Genomic DNA, 20,789 nt, shown 5'->3' with positions numbered 1-20,789 from the left:
AGCGCTACGGAGCAAGAGAGGAAGAGGGAGACAGGAGGAGCGAGCGAGACAGGCGTGGGGAAGGAGAGAGACAGCGCCATTGCTCCAAATCGAGGAGTGGGGGTCCGCACTCTGGTCAACCAAGCGAAGTCGTCTTTTGCACCGTGCACAGTGCATGCACCAAGCGCATGCATCCTGAGAGGCCCTGGTCTAAGCTATAAACAATTTTATTTACCCGGGATGATATGGTAGTTTAGGGGAAGGCCTACAATTTAATTTTTAAATACCTATGTTATTGATCCTATAGAAAAGTACTACACAAGAAAAGTTATAGATAATGCAGTTTCCGATCATTTACATTTTATTCAGTTTTACTCTACCGACTATGATAAGAGTGGTATTTCAGTGTCGGAAGAAAACTAAATGTGAAGGCCAACAATATCGAAAGCGCACAACATTGATCAACAATAACATATTGACCATTGTTTGTTGTGATGTGCTGCCACTCAACTCCACTGCTACGTAGCAAGTATAACAGCCTGACCGAATATCGGCGGGAAATAGGTGGGGAACTGGATAACTTTTTCTTTTAGCATGCCATTCCTCTGGTTCATATATTTTCTGATACTACTGGTACGTAACACTCTGGTCCATCATAGTATTCCATCTGTTCGATCCCTAGTTCGACGCACGGATTGGAATGAGCAGTGTGCACACTTAAGGCAGACGCTAACGTCGTCGTCGTCGTCGTAGTCGTAGTAGTAGTAGTAGTAGTAGTAGTAGTGTGACCTGGTCCAGAATTACAATTTCGGCCTATTCCAAATTATAGCACCACACTCCACTAAATAACTCAAAAGTCAACCGTGAAAAGAGCCATTTATGAAGAAAAGCTTCTTCCTCTTCACTTTCATTAAATTCTACATTAATTTTATTCCAAATTAGCTGCGAAGAGGGGTTTCTCCACTGGCTTGGAGGAAAACTTTGACTGTTTTTTAGATGACAACCCAGTCAACGACGATGGAGGCACAGCAGTCTCCGTTGGGAAATGTAATTCTCTGAAGGAATGCCCGCTTTCCAATCTCATTTCTTGATATGAAACCATCTACCATCTTTTCTTGATTTAACTCCTTAACACCCTCGGAAGGCTCTCAAACTCCACGTTTTAAGGGGACTTAACATCTAGGAGGATAATATTTTTTTTTATGTGTCAGTTGGTCGCGGGAGGCACAACAACTAAGAAGACTCCCACGTGGTTGGCCCTTAGAGTAGTCTCTACAACTACGACAAGGACATCGGAGTATGCCCCAGACAAGGCTTCATCAGGCATACCGGCAGCGCAAATCTGGATTCGCGAACTCAGCGCCAGAAACACGTCGCTCAGCAACACAAGTCAGCATCTGTTACTCCAGTAACTCATCTCATCTCGCACGCAGCACCCAGAGCTCCGACACTGATGATACCATCACAGCTATCGACGTTCACTCAGAGGACATGTCACATGCCAACGTGGACACCCTTACTGAAGCTATTCGGGCATTGGCAGAACGCTTCCAGAGTGTAGAAGCACAAGTTGACTCTTTTTTAGATGAGGACCCAGTCAACGACGATGGAGGAGGCACAGCAGATCCGGTACCCGATGACCAGATATCGTGGCGACAGCTCCAGACGCCAACATACGACAAGGGCCTCTCCTTACCATCCGACTAGAAGGTGCGTCAGATAGCCCTGGCCCTCAAGGATCTTCTCACAGTGACACCAGCAGGCCGCGATCACTACGACGCCACCACTACCCTCTGGGGGTTAAGCGCCTGGCCTTAGCTGGACGCCGCCCAAAAGAAATACTTTTTCAATCGGGCAAACCTACTTTATTTAGCCATGGCACAAGGATGGGATGTGGCCGTCCAGGTAGACCGGGCCACAGACGACCAGGTCGCGATCCTCCCAAAGGGGCTTCCATATCAACCACCGACCGTCGCGCCAGCCAGCGGTCACCCGGGCAGCCAGCAGCCAGGACGAGGGCGCGGAGCACGCGGGGCACGATGTTCACAAGCAAAGACATAATGATGCCTTCTGTCTCAGGGCAACGACGGACCTCGCCCCGACGGCTCCTGCGACAGACTATCTTAACTCCCATCCAGTGATCTCTGACAGGACTGCCACCACGTCAAGAGAATTAATAGTGAGTCGTAGCCCGCCGCCGATGCTAGTGTCAGTGAATCAGATTGCTCCTGCTGGAGATAGACCAGTTTATGTTACAATGTTCTTTGATGGTCCAGTGTTTCTCCTTTATTTTCCTTTCATGTATTTAGCCTTTGTTAGTTAGATTTTGTATGTATCTTCGTTTGTTAAGAATGATTATGTTTATCTTTACACCATGGGGTACATTATGTCGCTTATATGATATATTTAATTGTATTAAATAAATAGCACCGTCAGGACCCCTTCGCTGGCCTCTCGCGGCTAACGCCCGTGCTGTCTCCACTGACACGTGACCCCGCTAATGGTATTTGAGCGGGGCACGGAGGCAGCTCGCGGTCAATTGGTCGCGGGAGGGGAGGGGGGAGTCAAAATGGCACTCTGCCCCCCCCCCCCCAGATCATTTTTGGTGGACAGAAAACGCCATGCCCCCCGAAGTCGGCGCCACTGTTCTGGTATTTAAAATGAAATAGATATTTGTTAAACAATATATATACATACAATATTAATTAGGCCTACAGTTAATTGAAAGTGTCATCATCGGCAATGAACTGCAAAGCCTTAACGGTTTCCGGTAAGTCGCGCTGTCAAGTGGCATCCTTCCTAAATAACTAAATTGATGATGAAGCTCTCAGGGGTAAAGTCGATTTTCTAAGTGTGTTCCGCTAAATTGAGAACGAAAAATAAAATAAAATACTGGAACACATCGTGAAAACCTGGTGAGTTATTTCAGGTTTATTAATCAAGTGTTTACTTAAAGTATCCCCCTGTATATAGGGGTGGTAGAATACACCCACACCCCTGCCTGGCGACTAAAAGTTGGTTCCAGGGGCTCTGGACGTGCGAGTGTTGGTTGACGACCTCAGGGCCCTAACTGAGTCTGGCATTGCTTACACATACTTGTACCAGGTTCTTCACTTTCATATTTCCTATCTGATCTCCCTTTCTCAACTCTTGCTCTCTTCCGAACCCAGTTGTGTTAGGTTTGCGAGGCCTTTAATTTTCACGCCTTTCGTGGCCCTTGCCTTTGCCCGCATTATCATGTGCCACTATACTACTCTGTTTTTAAAAGAACCAACACTTGCCAATCTGCTCTCCCTCCCAACTGTTTACAAAAAAATATACTACGGAAATACAGTTTATCAGAAACGTTTTACACGCGCAGTAAGACCGTAGGAGTTACGACCGCGATAACAAGGCTCCTTAAATAAAAGAAAACAACAAACACAACATCTACCTTTCTGCAGATTACAAACTTTAACATTGGTATCTATCTTCTTTCCCGATGTTGAGAGGAGAATATAATTTTGTTTTTATCATTGTAGTAGCGTGAATATTTCTCACAGTAAGTGATTACCGACACAGAGAAGATAATACATTTGGGATACTTTTTTCAATTTTTCTGTGATTAAAAAGAATCTACTATATATATTCGGCATGCGTTGAAAATGTACTGGTGGTTTTCCTTGATACCGTTTCTGTAGAATACTGATGTTTTTTCCGCTCTTAGACCTAGTATGAGAGTAAAAACCACACTACACCATTCATATATCTGATTCTTCTTTTCAGAATATTAGCATACTTTAGAAGCGGCTGAGTAGATCCCTTTATACAGTAAATAAGCGATATTCATCCTTTATCGTTGGCGAAATCCGAAAAAGATTTTCATCTACCTCCCAAATAATTTTTTTTATGGGCATGTGACACGATTGCACCCAACAAGACCGACCAACCGCATCATCACCTTCTTTCAGCAGAAGAAAACCAAAGGGGCTTGGTTCATTGCGGTGGATAGAGACCTTGAAGAAGTGGGGGTCACACATGCTGACATCCAGGAGCCACCCACTTAAGAAGAAACTTAAAGCGTTCCAGGGTTCCCGAGACGAGCTAAAATTAAAAACTGGAAAGGCATCGACGCGGGATAGGAAAGAACGACACCGAGAACTCATGTGGAAGTACTAGGCATAAATCAAAATCAGAAGTAGCCAGTTGAAATGACGTGGTCCAAAGTTGGCCTAAACGAATTGAATAATAATAATAATAATAATAATAATAATAATAATAATAATAATAATAATAATAATAATAATAATAATAATAATAATAATTTAAAAATGAATCGGTATTGACGAGATTAGCTGTGTGTTTGTTTAGTGCCGTGTTATTATTTTGAAGTTGACCATTGTTGCTATTTTGCTTTACGTCGCACCGACACAAAGAGGTCTTATGGCGACGATGAGACAGAAAAGGGCTAGGAATGGGAAGGATGCGGCCGTGACCTTAATTAAGGTACAGCCCCGGCATTTTCATGGTGTGAAAATGGGAAACCACGGAAAAACATCTTCAGGGTTGCCGACAGTGGGATTCGAACCCACTATCTCCCGGATGCGAGCTCACAGCTGCGCCCCCCTAACCGCACGGCCAACTCGCCCTGACCATTGTTGAAAGAAAGAAAGACCAGTCTCAGGGTTATGTTTATCTCAGCCAATTGATGTTCATTTACGTTTAACACATACATACATACATACATACATGGGAAAAGTACAAAATAAAAAGTAATTGGGCTGAATTACAGTTATTTGAGAAATATTTTATTCCGTATAAGGCGTCAAGTCTACAAGAGCTGATACCGTGTTTAGCCGGTTCGTGTCCCGTTTTCACCATAAGAATGTTGACGGATAAGGGTAGGAGAGGTGGTGGTATGCAATTTCTAATCACTCGATTGCGTGTCAAAAGCTTGGATTCAATTCCAAACCTCTTCGTAGTATTTTCCCTGTGGGTGTGGGTGGTAGAATAACACCCGCGGTATCCTCTGCCTGTAGTAAGAGGCGATCAAAAGGGGCCCCATGAGCTTTTAACTTGGAAGCGTGGTTTGAAGACCACGGGGCCCTTAGTTGAGTCCCGGCATTGCTTCCACTTATTTGTTCCAGGCTGTTCACTTTCATTATCCTATCCGACCTCCCATGGTCAACTCTTGTTCTTTTCCGACCCCGACGATATTAGAGCATTCGAGGCCTAGGAAGGCTTTCATTTTCAATCCCTTGATGGCCCTTGTCTTTCTTTGGCCGGCACCTTAATTTTTTGAAGAGTCAGATCACTTTAAATTCCCCCTTCTGATTAGTCGTAATAATTTAACCACCACCACCACCACCACCACCACCACCACCACCACCACCACCACCACCACCACCACCACCACATTTCCACAGTGTTCATACGGAGTGAGGACACATGTCGCTGTTGATAGTGATTCGTCCGTTGGATGGAGATGTTAACCCTTGAGCAGACGCCTTGGTGTTGTTCGATAGGAGTAGGCTATATGCCGACACCGGGTTTCAACCTCTCGCTACCTCATCGTCTTCGTAGTCGTCCCACTTCCCGACTTGCAGGCCGCCCATGGGCGTCATATAGAAAGACCTGCATCAGCTGCGCTGAGCATGTCGTCGGACACACTCGGTACTATAAGCCATACAAATAATAATAATAATAATAATAATAATAATAATAATAATAATAATAATAATAATAATAATAATAATAATAATAATAATAATAACAGCGTTCCGCAGGGTGTGGGAAAAGAAGTGGCAATGCCATAGGTCTGGACAAATAAATGGCCACATAAAAGGAAAACACGAATTTATTCCCTATCTCACTGTGTTTTCTTTCACTTTTTGTTTCTTTACTTATTAACAAGAAAGCATAACAAGTAGTTAACAGTTCTGATCGATCACACTTAACAAAAATTGGCAAAGCGATAAAAACATTGTAACAAGATGACAGCTCTCAGAGCTTCACTCACCAGAAAAAAACTTTACAGAACACTCGTCCCATTTATTCTTCAGAGAAGCCAAGGATAATACACACAAGAACACAATATAGGCCAAGAATAAGTTTAATTCCCAAAAGATCTGAAAATGAAGATTTAGAAAATAGGTCAACCCACAAAAGAGAAAAGGGGTGATGAAAACAGCCGAGCGATCCCATAGCATAAAAATAAAACCTAATGGAACACGAGGTCCAGTGAAACAGACGATAATTCCATACTAATTTGTGACTGGAAGGAAGGAAAATAAACGACAGAAAAATGAAAGATAAATTTTGAAAATCCTAGTCACAAGAAACAAAATTGAGAATAGGGAAACGAGGGTCCATACTCGTGCTTTTTTTTTACGATACGCCCATTAGGGCAGTTACATTCGCTACTCGAAGAAGTTAGAAAACCTGCATGATACAAAATAATTTATTTACTAAAATTCCTACATTAAAACCAAATGGGTTCGGTACAACCCTAAACTTTACATCCTAAGAAAACGCTGTTATATTCTCTATGCCACTAGAATCTTCTAGAGTCGTATGGTTTAGGATGAAAAAGCCTATCTTACTTGTTGTCTCAGCACGCCGGCTGCCTTAAGCAAGGTGAGAACCTCGTCCGATGATCCCACAGTCGAGATAATCTTTAGCAGGCAATTGTACTTTCCTTTTATAGTGACATACTGGGCTATGATTAGTTGAATATTCAGTAGTTTGGTAGGAGCAAACCTTAGAAGTGACCATGGAGGAAGAATTGCTAACACTTAACTATTATATTTCTTTCTAAATGAAGGTAAATGAAAGTTCGAACATAGGTTCCTAGGTGGTACCCACAAACTGGAAATTGCTGTATACAGCTAGGCTTCAGAACTTGATATTACGATAGAGTTTAGCGTATCTCCATAAGATGTCATAATAGATAGGTGTTTAAAGTGCTGCCTAATTCTAGGGAGAGGCCCTTTCATGTGTTGTTATTATTATTATTATTATTATTATTATTATTATTATTATTATTATTCAGCGTTCAGTCGGTAAGCGTCTGTGAATGAACTAACGGCCTTCTTAGAGCTCCATTTACAACTAGCTTTGTGGCCTCTCGTAAGTGGTCTCCTAACTTAAAATAATTTAAAGCTGAATCAAATCATCGTCTTACTCTACTTTTCTTAGCCTCCTCCATGCCCGAATCCATTGTTCTCCTTTGGAACCTAATTTCGACATGGTTGGAAGAGAGCAAGAGTTGGGCGTCTGGGGGTTGGTAGGTAGGAAGGATGTCAGTAAGCATCCTGGCACAAGTAAAACGAATGCCAGTCTCAGCTAGGGGTCTCGTGATTGTCAAGTCGTGCTGCCAAGTTAAGAAACCCTGAAGGCCCCTTCCAGTGCCTCTTATGACAGGCTGGGGATACCGTAGATATATACTATCTTCCGTTGGGTTGAAAGGTGGAAGTGATCTCACCCTGGAGAAATCATTACATGCATCATTTAATACCGTGTAACTCCGCCTCTAGACTTGATGAGCGCCTGGATTCGATCAGGAAGTGAGCCTACAAGGTTGTACAGGTACTTCGCATCCATATTAAGCCACTCGCTAAGGATTTGACCTCGCAATTACACTAAGTTCCGGGGATGACGTCGGCGTTTTATCCATTTTTCCAGCATGTCCCACCGATTTTCAGTGGGGGTTCAAGTCAGGTGATTTTGCAGGCCAGACGAGGTGTAATAGGGTGGGGGAATGTTCATAAAACCAGTCGCATATGCGTCCAGCCCGATGAACTTTGCTGTTATCTTGAAAAATCGGAGCATGAATAGCATATCCATTATGCAGATGTAGACTGAAAGGCAACACCTGATTATCCAGAATGTTTAAATAAACGCGCTGGTGTATGTTAGTGGTTACCTGATTGAACGGGCCCAATCCATGATACAAAAAACACTCCCAAAACATCGCAGACCCACCTCCGGCTAGAACCTGACCTTGCATAATCCAGGATGAAATGCTTCATTTAGGCTTTGGTGCACTCGACAAAGTGCGTCATTAGAATACGGGCAAAAACGTGATTCGTCAGACCACATTACGTTCGGCCAGTCGCTACAGTCCACGTTCGCTGATTTCTAGCCCATTGAAGATGCGTAGCTTTATGTGCCTGTGTGAGCAATGGCCTCTTGCGAGGTGACAGACTCCAAATATTCATTGCATACAGTTCCCGTTGCAAATGTTCTCTCGCTATCCTTCATTCACTGATTGCAGGAATTCCTCTCGGGTTTGGAAGCGATTTTGATTCACAAGCCGTGAAATGCGTCTCCGGTCCCTCCCAGCCAGAATCTTTTTCCGATCACAGTTCTGACGTCGTGTTTCGTGGCCACGTACAGTACACCACTGCTTGTAGACACGTTCAACAGTCCACTGCGAAGCACCAACAACTCCAGCAACTTTACGCACCGTATGGCCATGGGCACGACCAAACACGATTGCCCCTTTTTGCCAGTCTGTCTCATCCTTACGTCTCCCCATGTTGACGTACACTGTCCGCTTGAAATATCAATGTTTCACCGATCGCTGCTGCCTTATGCTCACGAAGAGGTAGTGATGTGCGCGAGTGACGCTTGGTCTCGCGAGAATCGAGTCTGGCGAGTCCAAGCCTCGCCGAGTAACCCGTGCGAAGTACTCGAGTCTCCACTGTGACGTCACGATCCATAACTGCGACCTGTTGCCGAGCAGTCGGAAGAAATGTTCCAATCATTAAGTACTATTACAACAGCTACGTAAATGATGACCATAACGTGAAACACGCGAGTGTAAGACCGTAACATATTTGTTTCGAAATGCCATTCGTTTAGTTTGTCAAACAATGTTCTTCCTTTTCTCCTTCGTCTATATTTAGTTGGGCGCGTTCATTACAGCACTTCTGTAGCGTAACGGGTAGTGTTACTAAGTCCCATCCTTGGAAGCCTGGGTTCGAGTCCCGGTACCGCCAGAAATTTTAGAATGTCCGGAAGGCTGGTATGTGATTGAAATGGTACATGCAGCTCACCTGCAATGGGGGTTTTCCCGAAAGGAGCTGCACCACTTCGGTATGAGGATATGACTTTGCATATTTGCATTATATCGCCCAGTAGGTTAGCCTTTGGTAACTTGAGATACGGAGTAAAGATTAGGAACATGATTTAACTATTCATTGTAGGCTTCCTTCCCTCTTCCTTGTCTATCCCTCCCAATCTTCCCATCCCCCACCAAGGCCCTTGTTCAGCTTAGCAGGTGAGGCCGCCTGGGCAAGGTACTGGTTATTCTCCCCAGTTGTATCCCCCGACCCATTGTCTCACGCTCCAAGACACTGCCCTTGAGGCGGTAGAGGTTGGATCCCTGGTTGAATCCGAGGGAAAAACCAACCCTGGAGGGTAAGCAGATTAAGAAAGAAAGATAGCAATCTAGCTGTATCCCTATTTCTTCTTCTTCTTCTTAATCTGCTTACCCTCCAGGTTCGGTTTTTCCCTCAGACTCAGCGAGGGATCCCACCTCTTCCGCCTCAAGGGCAGTGTCCTGGAGCTTCAGACTCTGGGTCGGGGGGTACAACTGGGGAGGATGACCAGTACTTCGCCCAGGCGCCCTCACCTGCTATGCTGAACAGGGGCCTTGGCGGGGGATGGGAAGATTGGAAGGGATAGGCAAGAAAGAGGGAAGGAATCGGCCGTGGCCTTAAGTTAGGTACCATCCAGGCATTTGCCTGGAGGAGAAGTGGGGAAACCACGGAAAACCACTTCCAGGATGGCTGAGGTGGGAATCGAACACACGTCTACTCAGTTGACCTCCCGAGGCTGAGTGGACCCCGTTCCAGCCCTCGTACCACTTTTCAAATTTCGTGGCAGAGCCGGGAATCGAACCCGGACCTCCGGGGGTGGCAGCTAATCATTCTAACAACTACACCACAGAGGCGGACCATCCCTACAGTATTTCACATTAAAAATATCTTAACACAGTCGCTAGTTACGTAGATTCATCTGAACACACTGCAGACAATTGACAGTGCGAGACGCAAGGTTCGGTAAGGGGCGCAATGTTCACACAATTGTAGAGATCAGATATACCACACTCAGCTTTAAAAGCTTTGCGGTCAGGTATTCCTTGTATAGTCACGAGCGTACAACAATGCCCTTTATAATATAAATAGATTAGTCGAAAATGTACGTTTGTCCTGCCTGATCTCTACAATTTCACACTGTGCGCCGGTAAAATGAAATGGCGTATGGCTTTTAGTGCCGGGAGTGTCCGATGACATGTTCGGCTCGCCAGATTCAGGTCTTTCGATTTGACACCGATAGGCGCCCTGCTCGTCATAATGAGGATGAAATGATGATGAAGACAACACCCCCCCCCCCCGTGTCAGCAAAATTAACCAATTATGGTTAAAATTCGTGACCCTGCCGCGTATCGAACCCGCGACCCCTGTGATCAAAGGCCAGCACGCTCATTTAGCCATTGAGCCGGACTGTAGCTCATAAGCACCTGTGTCCACACATTCCTTAGTTTACGTTACAATATGGTTTTGTTGTGTAGGCCTATACATTCATGTAAATACGGCATAATGTACATCAGTTTGTACATTATTTCACTGTGCATTATTTGGAAACGGACCCAATACTTGTCCTTGGCCTACCTAAAATATTACGCATCGTGTTGTTTCCATACGCGGCTCGCAGATACCGCTGCCAGCGTCCTCGGCCTCGAGTCCGGACTCGAGTACCTCGAGTTTTACGATCCCAGACTCGAGTCTTCGCGAGTCCATTCGCAGCCCATCACTACGTAGAGGCATTGGGCGTGCGGTTGAGTACGGGACTCGTTCGCTGCGTCATCTCTACAGGCTTAACGATCCATCTGTGCGTGCGCACTAGGGTGACTAATTTTTTATCTTGCGAGCTTACATTAAAATATTGTAGCTTATGGTTCTTAAAATGACAAGTTATTTCAGTAGTGATGTTTGCTGGACACGGTATGTTGTGTCCATATGAGTGACAATGTGAATGTTTCCTGTTGTTTTATAACGAACTCCGCATGTTTTATTATTTGCAGATATCAGCGCTTCGTGAGCAGAATGCCGAGTTGCGCCGTCTTTACATGGGCACCCCTGTTGACCAGGTAAGATAACGCATTATGAATAGTAAGGGGTGATAGCTGGATATACTGAGGATATCTGAAGTGCACGTATATAAGTAAGAAAATGATTCATGCATCTTGGATCTTAAAACGAAATGGCCTGAAATATTTGGTTGGAGACAATGATAATACAGCTTCAGAGCTTAGCTGCTATAGTTCATTCCATGTTAAGAAAACAGTATTGCACCTATGACAACAGCGTTGTCTTATCGAACAACTCTGCTCAACACCATCACGGGAAACGGCGGCACGTAAATTTGTTAAATTCAGTATTTAAGTTCAAGATAAAAAGCGGAAGAAACTAAGCTGCAAATTACGTTTATGAACTAAGGGGACAGGGGGTTTGCAGGGACTATTTTTGGTTTGTAAGGAATCAGAGGTACACTACGGCGCATAAAAAAACCTCAGCATTGAAGCGTAAGGAAAATTGGAGGATAGAATAGAAAAAATAATATATTTTATGGGCTCGATGGGTGAGGGATGCATTTAATTGCATTTAGTAAATTTCCCCAGGCAATGCGGGGTACTACTGTTCCGTCGCATCGCTCGCAAAAACAATAGTAAAAATTAAATGCGGTCGTTAAAAAAGTGGTAACATTAAAATGCGCTTAAGAAAGAACAGCTAAATAACGAAACCAAGCACAAATAAAACACACAGCATTTTTCTATCAGTATAAGTTATGCCATGATCTCTCGCTGTTCACCACAACACCAAAATCTTCAGTAACAGCTTCTGTACAGTACGAAAATAATAGAACACACACAAATATACAACCGACTCTCACTCAACACACGACAATTACGCACTGATTTAAAGCCTAAAAACACACTCGCAACGAATAATTACTGTAGATGACTTCACTACAGAAGTGAGCTGACGGCGGTTCATAAAATGAGGGATTACACGATGCTTGTGCCAGAGCAATACAAAAGAAGTAAAATGAAGGAAGGCGACGAAGCGATGGCTGTTGCCGCCATTGTACTTCCTCCCTACGAATGTATATATACCGTATATACGGTATTTTAAAAATGTTATTAAGTTATTTTAATAACTCACGGGCATTACTCATCCTTATCTGTCTTTCATAATACATTATAAAGTACAGTATAGTATTCCTTAATCGCGAGGAATTATGGGTGTCTAAAAGGGGGTGTGTTCACTCCTTTGTAGTTCTGTAAGGGCCGGTTGCATAAAATTTAATCTTGAGTTCAACCACCTGAAACTGATCTCCAGTCAAGCTGAACTTAGAATTTTGGTTGTATAAACATTAATCCAAGATCATGTCTCCTTGATGGAAGATCAAATCTGACTGGTGAATTTTCTCAGATTAACCTGGTTGAACTAAGTTCAGCAGAAGGAATATAATTATTATTTTTGTGAGAAATAAATCTCTTAGGTGTCTATAACATAATAACGAAGAGAAAGAACAAATAGGCCTACTATTGATTAAAGTAAAATGGTAAGTAATGCTATTTGTAATTATTTGAACAATAATCCTACTATTAACAAGTTGTTTGTTTACTGTTTTATGCTTAGGGCATATAGGTTATGTTATTTTCAGATTTCAGATTACTCTGATGTTTCATCCGAGAATGGAGAGTATGAACTCCAAAGAGCTCCTCGCGTGTTTCAACATAGAAAGAATCCCTTTCTAGAACTAAATGATCGACAATTTAAAATAAGGTTTCGACTAGGAAAACGTGTAGTTGAAGAACTAGAACAAAGATTACATCTACAATTAAGGACACAAACTAAACGAAATCATGCACTGAATCCAATATTCATGATCCTTCTCACACTAAGATTTTACGCAACTGGAAGTTTCCAAAAAGTAATTGGAGATGTATTCAATGTAAATAAAGGAACTGCAAGTAGGACTATACACATAGTCACTAGAGAGATTGCAGCTCTGAAACCTCAATTCATCAAGATGCCTACTGAGGAGGGTGAAGTAAAAAGGGTAATGCGAGACTTCTATAACATTTGCAACTTTCCTGGAGTACTAGGTGCAATAGACTGTACACATATACCAATTATATCACCTGGTGGCAGTAATGCAGAAATATACAGAAATCGCCATGGTTGGTTTTCCTTAAATGTACAAGCTGTCTGCGATTCAAAACTTCGTTTTCAAAATATTGTTGCCAGGTGGCCAGGATCTGCACATGACAGCAATATTTTTAGGAATTCTAGAATTCATGCCCAATTTGAAGCTGGAGAATTTCCCCAAGGTGTGCTCTTGGGAGATAGTGCATACCGCTGTTGTCACTATTTACTTACACCTACAATGCACGAAGAAAGCCGTGCGGAACGAGCATATAACAGGGCACACAGGAAGACAAGATCAGTAATCGAACGGTCTTTCGGTGTTGTCAAAAGGCGATTTCCGTGTTTAAGAATGAAACTAGCAGTAAAGTTACTTCGAGTTCCACCTATCATAGTGGCAACATTTGTATTACATACCTTGGCCAATAATGCAGATGATGACACTCCTGATGTTGATGATGCTGTTTTCAGAGGAAGGATGATTTATCAGGAACTGCCTGAACATGCTGTAAATCAGGGAAATGGAAGAGAAAACACATCACTTAGAACTGCACTGATTAACAACACTTTCAGGTATTTCTGAACTTTTAATTACACTATAATTTATTAACACTTTCTAAACTTTGAATTACACTAGGGACTTGTTATTAACGCGTATTCATTTTTCTGATATTCTTTCATTTTCATTTCTAGTTCCAAGTCCAATAACTTCATTTTCACTGCATGCTCTTCTTCCAGACACTCGAGCCTCCTCTTATAAAATGTCTCCCATATGTCTTCTTTCTTCCTCTTTTCAGGCAGTGAAGTTGAAGGTCCTGGATTGGAACTGCACACCGTCTCTCCATTTCGCCCATCTACTTGAAATTCCTCACCTTCAGTTATCACTAAAAAACTTGAAGGACATTCGGGATCTGCATTGATGACTTCCATGTCCTTCACTTCGGTGATAACTTCCGCATGGAAGCCAACATCGTCGTCGAACTCGCTGACGATGGGATGAAACTGCAGCTTAAGTGCAGCAATAAGTTTTTGCCCACTTTCGTCTAAGGAAGGCGGCACATACTGACCACCCCCCGTTTTGTATAACTGTACCTTATCTTCGGCATTTGCTTGTTTTTCCCTCTTCTTCATGTTTTCGTAACACAATTTGAGAGACTTCCATTCCCGCTGGACCACGTTCCTGGAATTGTACTCCAGTGCTATACGCTTCCAAGCTTCCTCCTTAGACTTTGTAGTGGAGCTGTCGGTCTTTTTATTTTCTATGATTCCCTTGTGTTCTAACGCAATATCTGTAAGGATATCTTTCTCCTCTTTCTTAAAATTCGCAGTGCGCGTCTTCTTACTACACTCTTGCTTCTCCATTTTGCTGCTTTGTTTACGTATCGCAAACAAATGAATGTCGAATGGCGTCGAGAATTGTCGATCGTTCCTATCTAAATCGCAAGTTCGATACAACTCGATTCGATACAATCGCAAATATCTCTCTTATTTAGCGATGTTGTCAACTCTGTTTCGTCGATCTTAGTTCAACACTGAACTTGGTTCAGTGATCTGAGATTAGTTATACAACTCACACAGAGAAAAGAACGAAGTTCATTTCTGATCTTCGATCAAAACTGAACTACAGTTAGCGATTTTTATGCAACCGGCCCTAAGAGTAATACTGTTTTCTTAACGGTGAATGAGCTATAGCAAGAATATATTGATTGTTTTTAATGAAAAATTTTCTCTTTAATTTATCTGTATTCTTATTTTTATAGTATTCCGTTTCTTTTTTTAATACTGAATTTAGTCTTTGAAAAGGATTGGTTGAAAAAGCGCAGTTCAGCGAAATGGAACCAATTGCTTACACAAACATTTGAATGGCTTCCTCTGTTTCCCATTGCGTTCTTGAGTAGAGTTTTTCCATACTGAGTTTACTGAGTATTTATTAGTTGTTTCGGGAAGTTCGACGGAAATAATGAAAACAAGGTTGCTCCTTGTTTCAAATTGCAAATGCTCATGTGAGAACATTTAGAACGGTAGGGCACCGAATGCAGTAGTTCTGGCTCATCAGCGTTTCTTTGTGGTTTTGGTTCTGTGTTGGAGAGGCAAAACACTGAAATCTTTAGAGAGCAAGTTGTAGAGTGTGCATGTTGCACTGTTTTCTGACCGCAATTCTTATTACTGTTTTCAGCACAAGAGAAATGCTCGCGAGCTGTGTATCTTGGCATCGCGTGTATTTGGCACCCTCATTTTTGGTTTGGAATGAAGGGGGTGGGGTGGGGTGGAGGTGGGAAGTAATCCTCGCATAGACCTATTGTATATCTTGCATAAGTTATTCAGGTGGTGCTGCACAAATATTGAAAGACCTGCACCAGGCCTCTTCGTGTGCCACACACAATTCCATTATTATTATTATTATTATTATTATTATTATTATTATTATTATTATTATTATTATTATTATTATTATCATGCAGATACTGCAAGCATTTACCCTATAGCAGAGATTTTCAAACTATTATGAGATTGACCCCTCACTCATGGCTAAAAGTACAATGTACCCCGATAAAAATCCCTAAATGATAGGTTTAAAAATTATGATTACCTGGCTAATTGCAGAATCTTGCAGAGGGTATGACCGACCGCGTGTTTCAGATAACTGTGACAAAAGGCATTTAGATGATGTGATCATTTTGCACTTCACACTATAAATTCATTTAATCCTATACGAAAGCCACAGACTATCACAAATTGCTTGAAGACCATCTTTTACAAATAGCAAAGGAAATTGGCACATAGTCCTGGATATTCCTACAAGACAAAGCGTTAATCTATCGCGCCAAGTTCACCAAGAAATGGTTTCGGTGCAAAGAAGTTATTGGAAGTTTACCCGTAATATAAAGTGTGGCAATGCTATATGTCCACTGATCTCTATATGTATAGAGATCAGTGTATATGTCTTACAAATGTCGTATGTTCCTGTTTACATTCCATAACCGGTTTCATGCTAGTTTGTTCACTGCAGTAGTTCAACACAAAAACGCAGTGTCGTATCGATATTCAACACTCCTTACATGCTATTCTCATTTCAGCAACTGTTCATCTTAAGAGACGTACGAAAAGTCCATGTCACATAACTTGAGGCCCATTTTAAGCCTTGGCTTGCCAAGAAGACTGATGCCCAGCCACACGGCCTGCAAATATTGGAGAGCCACGTGGTCAGTTTGACGACATCCTCAATAGCATTGCTTGGTTTTCGCGTCCGAGTCCTTCGCATTTCATATCAGATAGCTTGTCAGTTGGTCTGACGATACTAAATGAACCCCGTTCCTGCCCTCAGTCCAGAATTAAAAATCCTGGACTAGCTGGAAATCAAACCTGGGGCCTCGAAGTAAGAGGCAGTTTGCTACTCCGACACCACGGGATTGGCGTCTTAATTGACGTAGGAATACCGAAATGTTGACCAAGAGGGGTTCTTTACCGTGTAAGCTGATCTACCTACAGGCGTACTTATATTGCATTTAAGCATCCTTAACTGCTGAAGGCTCGAGGCTCCAATCCCACGACGTTGAACATAGCACAAGCACCTAACAAACTATAGTACGCCATCGTTCGATCCGATGTCCAAATATGTTTCAAGCCCCTAATATGAATCGAGAATTTGTGACTCAAATTGTTACTTGAGATTGGTGATGATAATTGTTATTTGAAGCGGCAAAACGATGTGGTTATCAACCCTAGTTATTATTTGATATAGAATGGTTATTTCTTGCAGTAGAAGGAAATTATATAATTTCAAATAACGCTTTTAAGTTATTTCTTTTCTTGTATTCAGAACAAGATTTGCAACAGATTTTGATTAAATTCGTAAGCAAAATTGAAGAATTTGAAATAAAATTTTACATCAACTACCTACTTGTCTAGTTTGCTTTTAACCTTAACGTTTTTTGCATAGCGTTGTTATTAATAGTTTTAGGGCCTAAAAATTGGTAAATTGAAGATGGCTGAAACAAGACAGTTGGTTTGGTGAAGAGTAGAAATTTTGAAACAACTGGTAATCGAAATTGACAGTGAAGACTTACCTTGCAAGCACCTGGGTAGTTATAGTATAACTCTTCTGACAGTGCCGTTAAAGGAAAGAACAGTAACTGTGTATAAGAAGTATCAACTTATATCCTCCTTTTCTTCACCTTATATGCTCCGCAATCTTTCCACAAGTCTCTAGAATTATTGTGTGTTGAGTTCTTAGTCCGAAAACTTGTGTGGTCTCCAATAGCTCCATAATCAGCTATTATATAATAATAATAATAATAATAATAATAATAATAATAATAATAATAATAATAATAATAATAATAATAATAATAATAATAATAATAATGCTATTTGCTTTACGTCCCTCTAACTACTCTTTTACGGTCTTCGGAGACGCCGAGGTGTCGGAATTTAGTCCCTCAGGAGTTCTTTTACGTGCCAGTAAATCTACCGACACGAGGCTGACGTATTTGAGCACCTTCAAATACCACCGGACTGAGCCAGGATCGAACCTGCGAAGTTGGAGTCAGAAGGCCAGCGCCTCAACCGTCTGAGCCACTCAGCCCGGCAACTATTATAGAAAGCTAGGGCGTCACGGAAGAGACATAGTCGGGAAGAGAGGTCTGAAATGGTTTCCCGTTGCTTTCCTCTCGTCGCCATAAACATTAAAAACATTGAATTTTTATTCCATTTTATCCGGCCCAAAATAGGAATTATAGAAATTATTCTAACAAGGAATTTGTGCAAGCCTCAGCTGATTATTTCCTTTACTTTATTTAATTATTAACAACATTATTAGCGAAAATACGCAAAAAAATGTCGTCCGTTTGTTCGATTTGTATAGCGCCAAACCAAGTAGTGGAGACTTTGCATGTGCTGAGAGGAAGGGTAGCCAAAATCATGGGTACTGAGATATGATTCACCCGCTTGCCGCGCGTCTTCGCCAGTCTGGCAGTCTCTTTAGTGGCTGTTAGTTTCTTAGTTTGTACTCAAATACTAAATTACTTTTAACTGTATAATCAGGCCGTACTTCTGTTTAGTATTAATACGTCTGTAATATTGTTCCTTTGGTGAAAGTTTTATTGTATAGCATTGAATCAAAATCTCAAAAAAACTATTATTACCGCACTTAGGTTGGTAAACTGCCAATCTTTACCTCTCTGTCGAAATTCGCTGAGAGAGTATCAAAAAAAACCATTTTGTAGCTTTCTTCCCTTTACGGTATATCCCTCAAACCCAGGTACTTTTTGTTGTCTGTACATTTTTTTGCTGCCCCCCCCCCCCACACACACACTTCTAATTCCCAATCGCCGCTACTGGTTGAAGGTAACAAATTTGCCCTAGCCACAGCAGAAGACGTACTATACTGTAAACACCATATTACAGATGATCTGATATATGATTTGTGCGAATTAGTTTGTTTAGACCAAGCACCATTTACTTCTAGGCAATGAAATGAAATTCTCTCTTCAAGTTTTGTTTAGAGGAGAGAAAAAAAGAGAGAGGCCATTGTCTTAAAATTTGGATTGAGAATTAGATCGTTACAAACTTTAGATTTATTTAGTTAATATGGTTTGGGATGTCCTTCCTGGCGCCGACCGTATGTCCATGGAGGTATTTCCCATTACCGGGCGAGTTGGCCGTGCGGTTAGGGCCGCGCACCTTTGAGCTTGCATCTGGGAGATAGTGGGTTCGAACCCCACTGTCGGTAGCCCTGGAGATAGTTTTCCGTGGTTTCCCATATTTACACCAGGCAAATGCTGGGGCTGTACCTTAAGGCCACGGTCGCTTCCTTCCCACTTCCAGGCCCTTCCTATCCCATCTTCGCCATAAGACCTGTCTGTGTCGGTGCGACGTAAAGCAAATTTTAAATAAAGTATTTCCCATTGCGTATTTTTGTGGTGGTTGGTAGTGTGGTGTGTTGTATGTAAATGAAGAGATGCGTATTATTAAGACGGACACTAAGTCCCTGGGCCACCATACACAATTAAAATCCCTAACCTGTCGGACATCGAGCCTGTGAACTGAAGGTCATTGCACTGACCATTCCGTCAAGGAGTTCCTCTTCCCCTTTATCATACGCGACTAATATTACGTCCTAATGATTGAACCCCTGAAAAGAAAACTAAGGACGTTCATAGTAAAAAGGAAGTCCATACTGTGCGACTACTGGTTTCGTCCAAAAACCTAGCGCCGAAGACGGATACGGCAGTAATCGAAGCATAGTTCTCTACTTCAGAACCAACAGTCGTATTTAACACACCTAAATACTTCGAAACAATTATCATTCGAAGAAGACTTTTTTTTTTTGCTAGTTGCTTTACATCGCACCGACACAGATAGGTCTTATGGCGACGGTGGGATAGGAAAGGGCTGGGAGTAGGAAGGAAGCGGCCGTGGCCCTAATTAAGGTACAGCCTGGTGTGAAAATGGGAAACCACGGAAAAACCATTTTCAGGCCTGCCGATAGTGGGATTCGAACCCACTATCTCCTGGATGCAAGCTCACAGCTGCGCGCCCCTAACCGCACGGCCAACTCGCTCGGTGCCGGTGGTATTTGAAGGAGCTCAAATACGTCAGCCTCGTGCCAGTACATTTACTGGCACGTAAAAGAACTTCTACGGGACAAAATTTCGGCCTCTCGGAGTCACCGTAAACCATAAAAATGTAGTTAGTGGGATGTAAAACCGTTATTTATTTATTTATTTATTTATTTATTTATTTATTTATTTATTTATTTATTTATGACTGTAGCAGTGGTTAAGTTAGGGTTTGTGGCTCTCTTTAGAAGAAGAGTAAGAACAAGAAATATATGTTGACAATAATGATGTTGGTGAGGAGTGTGATGGTAACTTCCCAAAAGTATTGTCCTTCCATACGCTATAGTTTTACTATGAAATGGTGAATGATTTACTCCTTCTCCGATGATTGCGCCGAGTGCACTGGCCTGTGGTATTTATTTAATTGGAATGGCACACGATCCTAATGGTGTGGGCGTGCAAGTGGTTGGTGTGGCGAGGTGTGTTGTGTCTGGAGAGCGATACGCAGGCCATAACGGATATGACGTGGCAAACAGAGCGATATGAGGGAGAAACAATGCAAACATGGCCAGCTGTCTGCTCTGCATACTTGGCCGCACCTGCGCCTCGCCATGGGTGGAACCACACCGCCAAAACTTTTTAAAGAGGCACTATGGGCCATCCCTCACATGCAAGAACATTGTACTTACGGTCATTTAAAATGGTGTTCTAGTTCAAGAATCTTCGAAATGTATCTTTCCGTCGCCAGCTGAGATTCTGAATTTTCATATTTCTACTCACCTCTCACGTCTTCTGTTGGAAGAAGACTTTTGAACCGAGCGAGTTGGCTGCGCGGTTCGAGCCATATAGCTGCTAGCTTTCATTCGGGAGATGGTGGGTTCGAACACTCCTCTACTGGCAACTTTGAATATGGTTTTCCGTAGTTTCCTGTTTTCACATCAGGCAGGTGCTAGGACTGTACAGTAACAAGGCCATACCGGTAGTCGCTTCCTTCTCAGTCTAGCCCTTTCCTGTTCCATCATCGCCAAAAAAACACTCAGCTGGTGCG

The 20,789-nt window shown here is 42.4% G+C and overlaps 1 protein-coding gene across 2 annotated transcripts in view; it reads left to right on the top strand.

Moving 5' to 3' along the window:
• The window catches only part of LOC136857544 (thyroid receptor-interacting protein 11), a 533,154-nt gene that overhangs the window by 121,925 nt on the left and 390,440 nt on the right, over positions 1 to 20,789 (top strand). For both annotated transcript variants that reach the window (XM_067136282.2, XM_067136281.2), the window contains exon 3: positions 11,051 to 11,116. In XM_067136282.2, the coding sequence (XP_066992383.2) occupies positions 11,051 to 11,116 (66 nt within the window). The remainder of the gene's footprint in view (positions 1 to 11,050; positions 11,117 to 20,789) is intronic.

The sequence above is a fragment of the Anabrus simplex genome, chromosome 1, assembly GCF_040414725.1.
Source record: "Anabrus simplex isolate iqAnaSimp1 chromosome 1, ASM4041472v1, whole genome shotgun sequence".
Taxonomy (NCBI): Eukaryota; Metazoa; Arthropoda; class Insecta; order Orthoptera; family Tettigoniidae; genus Anabrus; species Anabrus simplex.
Note: the sequence above shows the minus strand (reverse complement) of the source record. Positions and strands in the feature narration are given on the sequence as shown.